General features: G+C 36.7%; 1 protein-coding gene across 1 annotated transcript in view; it reads right to left on the bottom strand.

The window, feature by feature from the left end:
- PUS10 (pseudouridylate synthase 10) overlaps positions 1–6,181 on the bottom strand; it is a 78,800-nt gene that overhangs the window by 32,079 nt on the left and 40,540 nt on the right. The window contains exon 5 of the mRNA XM_012639181.1: positions 887–921. Within this exon, the coding sequence (XP_012494635.1) occupies positions 887–921 (35 nt within the window). The remainder of the gene's footprint in view (positions 1–886; positions 922–6,181) is intronic.

Here is a 6,181-nt window from a genome sequence, read left to right on the forward strand (position 1 = left end):
TTTTAAAAGTTTTTAAAACAAAAAAGCCAAATTAATTACTTTTTCTACAAATCACTTAACCAAGTATGAGGTTCTAATATAGAAATCTAAACCTCTCTGGGCTTTTCTCTCCAGAATATGCAGGAACCTCCAACAGTTGCCTGGCCCTTTTTATATTAGTACAGAATTTTTAGTTCTAAACTTGAAAAGGCTGGAAAATTAAAGTTGTTTTTGTTAAACTCAGTTGGCAATCAAATCCTGATTTGAACACGAGGCTATTTAAATACTTTGTTTAGCAAACTTAGTGTGAATATTCATGTTTCACTGCAGAAATATTAATGTTTGACTATATAGTATTACTCCAGACCCTGGAGGGGAAAGGTATGATACATATGTATGATATTAAACACTATATTAGATTTTTAAAATCCCAAAATTCTAAATTCCAAAACACATTTGGCCTGCAAGGGTTTCAGATAAAATATTGTGAACCTATATTTTCTCTGTCTGATCTATGTACAAACTCACTGTTTTCTGTCTTAACTAGGATCTTACTTTTTATTTTTTATGGCATAGTTTTATAGTTTAGTTTGTAAGACCAATGTAAAATTTATTCTTCTAAAATAACTTCCCAAACTACATTATATAAGTGCCTAATGCATATAAAATATGTATTTACATTAACATTAAATCATCACACATAAAATGAATCTGCTTTAATGGACTACTAATACGCTATGCAAATTAATTAAACAAGGTTGACACCCTAAATTTATACAATAAATCTAGTCAATTTCTCTAGTAGATAGTGAATTCACTCTAGAAAACAGATAGTAGTAAAAGTACTTTAAGCATCAGATAGCCTGTATTTAAAAGGTAGTAAAAATTCCCTACCTAAATTACTTACCCCATTTCCTGTTTTACCAGCAACCATGCAGCATGCTGTAGACAATTTAGTCACACCCAAAAAGAAAAGGGGGGAAAATGTCAGTGAAATTAAGTCCCAATATCATTGCTGAAGTGCTTAACTAATTTGTTAATCAAACTCCCCTTTTTAGGAGAGGAGTCAGTGTTCTGAATGTGGCAATGACTTCATTCTCATTTAAAATCAGAAATGAGGTAAGATTTCACTTTGCAATGCTGGCTTGCTGGGGCCTAGGAATTCAACAGGGTATCCCCCTCCTCCCTACAGATTTCTATTTCTCATTAATGAGGTATGAGTGTTTCTTAACATGTGTAGCTTACATTTAAAATATCTTATTATTTCATGAGGGAAAGCCCGAAGTGACTAAGTACACAGTCCCTAAAACATAGAATTGAAGGCCCAGGGTTTTTTTTGTTTTGTAAATTAAGGCTAACATTTTGAACTCTATCTAGTTAATGATATCTACACTTAAGTGTTCAGAAGTAAAATGTACTAAGGTCTACAATTCATTTTGAAATACAACAAAAAGACAGATAAATGGATGGCTAGATATATAATAAAACAAATATTTAAAAAATAGTAACAATTATAGAATCTAAGTGGCTATATGGGTGTTCACTAACAATCTTTCAACTTTTCTATATACATTTGAAAACTTTCATAATAAATATTAGGGAAAACATTCTGGGAAGGATTAATAAACTAGAAAAATTATTAAAATGAAGACAATAACATTCACAATCACAGTTGTTATGAGGATTAAATGAAATTTATGTAAAATGTTTTGCATAGTAAGTACATGATACTAAGATTTCTCAGTTTTCCATTAGACTCCCACAGCTTTCACCTTAAAGAAAGGTAATTCATGTCCTGCCACAGTATATAACATTTGTAAACACGACAGGAATACATATGTATTAAGTCCATAAAATACCATATGTAGTCTCTGCTTCTACATGTCACAAAAATGGCCAGTCGTCATTCATATCCAGTCAAGACATGGCTTAATTTAAGTATATGCTGTGGCTCATATGGAGAGCCCTGTCCTAAATAACAGGACTTCCTTCAAATGACCAGCAAGGCTCTAGAGATGTCTAAAGACTGATGATCATTAGGTACATTAATTCTCTCAGACTTGAGCCAAGCAGAGTAAATTAATCACCAGCTAGGTAAGAACTGTTCCTGGTACCTGAATGTCTCCCCAGTACTTTTTGATTTGTTAGTTTGTTTACTCTGCTAGCTCAATCTAACACCATTTATAGTAGTACTATAAGACCCATTCCTTCTTTCCTTCCATTTATTCAAGGCCAATTTCAAAGTTCATGGGCATGGTATCATAATACACAAATCAGCACAAGTCAGAAAACCTGGCTTTAGGCTTTACTTAATTTATGGGACTCAATTTCCTAAAGAGTAAAATAAGAGAGTTGGATTAAGATGACTATAAACTTTTCTAGACAGCTAAATGTTATCATTAATGGACATTGTTAGTACACTGTTTTATAATGAAGGCTATTGAGACTTATAAGACTTGGAGATCATCGAAAAAATGAATAATGGTCTCCTAAAGGTGAGACTCTATGGTCAATTCTGTCCCACCCTTTCTTCAGCCTCATACTTTAAGAGATCTAGAAACGCTTATTTCCTCAAATATACAGAGATACTAACACTGCCCTTGCAGGGATATTGTGAGTTTAATGAAATTGCATTTGTAAAGAACCAAGTAAGATTTCTGGCGTGTACTGAATAAATGGTAGCTATTATTGTTGTTGAATTGAAACCTTATCTGCAACTTACAAATAATAAAATTCAGATTTATCCTTTAAAAGGTTCTAGGACTTGATCCCATTCCCTCACATCCTCAAACTGTTCTGCCATAGGTAGTTCCAGAACCTCCCTCTTCAATGAAATCTGACTTCCAGAGAACTATCTGTCTCTTCTTTAAGGGACCTCAGACTCTTCTGTCTTTTCTCAGTGAACTTTGTGTCTCTCCTTTTGAGGCAAACGCTGTTCTCTACAGTCACTTCCAGATGATGCCATCAAGTCTGCCACCCCTTGATTATAAAGTAGGGCAGAACTGGAGGTTGCCAAGGGAAACTGGATAACCATATGTAATGTGAAATTAAATCAAACATCTGTAATACCTGAGACTTGCTAAAGGGTTTTTCCTTCCTAATCCTCTGCAGGCTCCCTGCTCAAGCATGCCAGCAGGTTGGACAGAACTAATCACACAGCAGGGGCTAGAAGGCTGAATCCCAAAGAAGTCAGTATTGCTCAATTATTCAATTTTTACCACATGCTAATAATGCCCTGGACCTGCTTCTGGCAAAGAAAAAGAAGCATATTTTTCCCTTTCAGGTCACCAAGATAATTTAATAAATGTTCTGTTCCTTAGTCAATAGAAAAAAATCCACTCTCTAGAGTAAGCAATTAAATTCTTCCTCCCCAGTAGAACCAAATGGCATTAAAGTTATCAAGTTTAATCAAATTTGATACCAGAGGCAGTATGTCACCTCCTGAAAATTCAGGAACCATACAATTTAATTCTGGACTATGCTTTAACTTTGAGAATTTTAGGCAAGTTCTAAGTGGGGCACTTGAATAAGTGCTTGTTAAAGTGCTTGTATACCCTGGTAACACTAACACATGCACACGCGCACATACACACGCACTCTCTCTCCTCCACCCCCCCCAGCCCCCCATCCCATAGACTAAAAGGTCTACGACTGCGAATGGCTTTTGAGCTTACAGTTCTGAGCTAGAGGTTCACCTAGCACCAATGAGAGTGGGTGACAGTGGCACCAGAAATTGAGGTTGATTGAAGCAGAAGTGGCAGAGGAAGGGGGGGAGGGGGAGAGAGGGGCAGAGAGAGGGAGAGAGAGAGAGGGGTGTTAAAAATGGCATGTGGTGTAGAAGAATAAAACAGAATCCCTCTCTCTCACTATATACAAAAACTAACTCAAAGTGGATTAAAGACCTAAATGTAAGACCTGAAACCATAAAAATTCTGGAAGAAACCATTGGAAAAACTCTTCTAGACATCGGCCTAGAATCTTCTAGACATCGGCAAAGAATTATGACAAAGACCCCAAAGACAAATAGAGCAACAACAAAAATAAATAAATGGGACTTAAATTTAAAAGTTTCTGCACAGCAAGGGAAATAATCAACAGAGGAAACAGACAATCTACAGAATGGGAGAAAATATTTGCAAACTATATCTGACAAAGGGCTTAATAACCAGAATCTACAAAGAACTCAAAACTCCAACAAATCAGCAAGAAAAAACAAACAAAAAAAACCATTAAAAAGTGGGCAAAAGACATTAACAGAGTTTTTTCAAAAGAATATATACAAATGGCCAACAGACATATGAAAAAATGCTCAACATCACTAATCATCAGGGAAATGCAAATTAAAATCACAGTGATATATCACCTTACCCCTATCAGAATGGCCATTATTAAAAAATCAAAAAAAAATAAACATGGGCATAGATGCAGTGAAAAAGGAATGCTTATACATTGTTGGTGGACTGTAAATTATTAATAGTACAACCTCTATGGAAAACTGTATGGAGAATCCTCAAAGAACTAAAAGTAGACCTATCATTTGATCCAGCAATCTCACTACTGGGTATCTACCCAAAGGAAAAGAAGTCACTATATCAAAAAGACATCTGTACCCAAATGTTTATCACAGCACGATTCACAATTGCAAAGATATGGAATCAATCGAAGTTTCCATCAATTGATGAGTGGATAAAGAAAATACACACACACACACACACACACACACACACACACACACACACACCATGGAGTACTACTCAGCCATAAAAAGGAATGAAATAATATCATTTGCAGCAACTTGGATGGAATTAGAGATTATTATCCTAAATATGCAGTCCCCAACTCCCAGGTACCATGGACTGGTACCTGTGGACTGTTAGGGACCAGGCCACAGAGCTCTGCTCCCCAATCCGTGGAAAAATTTTCTTCCGTGAAACTTGGGGCGGAGTGGTAGCACACAGCAGGAGGTGAGCGGCAGGCCCATAGAGCAAAGCTTCATCCGTATTTATAGCTGCTCTCTCACATCACCGCCTAAACTCTGCCTTCCCCCACCCCGCCACCCCCACCCATCAGTGGAAAAATTGTCTTCCATGAAACTGATCCCTGGTGCCAAAAAGGTTGGTGACTGCTGTCCTAAATGAAGTATCTCAGGAATGGAAAAACAAACACCACATGTTTTCACTAATAAGTGAGAGTTAAATGATGGGTACATATGGTCATAAAGTGGTGTAAAGGACACTGGAAATTGAGCAGGGGGTTGGAAGGGAGGGAGGTTAGGGATAAAAACTTACCTATTGGGTACAATGTACACTATTATGGTGGTGGGCACACTAAAAGCCCTGATTTCAGCATTATACAATCTATCCATGTAACAAGAACACTTGTACCCCCTAATATTTTGAAATAAATTTTTTTTTCTTAAAAAAAGGCATGTTGGGGAACTACAGTTCAGTGAAGTTGGAGCTTAGGGTATACATGTGTGCGCATAAATGAGGGTAGGGGTTCAATAATGAAACTGGAAAGGTCAGGTTTTCAGTGCTAAGCTAGGACATGAACCCAAAGACTGAAACTGTAACATGAGAAGAGCCACATTTATGTATACACAAAGTCTCATGGCAGCATAGAAAAGGAACATTTGATTTTTGAATCTTCTGTAATTCATCAAATCACAATATAACCATACTACCATCTTTCTCACGTGGTAGTTTAAGAGGAAAATAAAATATTTCTTGTACCAAATGTTCATCACACATATAGTATGAGAAAGTCATACATTCCAGAAAAATGAGCCAATGCACCCAGCCCACTTTTCTCATTTTTGTTGCCTGCCTGGCCCTTACAGACATCTGTGTCTACAATTCCTGATAGAGGGAAATAAACACTAGACCACAAGGCTGGCTCTGCTTCTAAATATTGTGTGATCACTAGCAAGGTGGTTTCTCTCTCTGGGCCTTGGTTTCTCAACTATAAGATGAAGGGAGTCACTACTTGATTATTTAGGGGGTACTGCCTATGTGGTGAGATCTTTCCTGAGAACGCAGGTATGAAAGACCAGTCTCTGCCCATGAGAAAACTCATAAACTAAGAGAGAAAAAAAGGGAAGTAAAATGATAAAAAAAATTTTATAGTATTAATAATAAGATTAATGAAAGGCAGAGTGGTTGGGGCTATGACAGAGATATACTTAGCGGGGACACAAGAAGGA

This window comes from Propithecus coquereli, unplaced genomic scaffold (genome assembly GCF_000956105.1).
Source record: "Propithecus coquereli isolate 6110/MARCELLA unplaced genomic scaffold, Pcoq_1.0 Scaffold138, whole genome shotgun sequence".
NCBI lineage: Eukaryota > Metazoa > Chordata > Mammalia > Primates > Indriidae > Propithecus > Propithecus coquereli.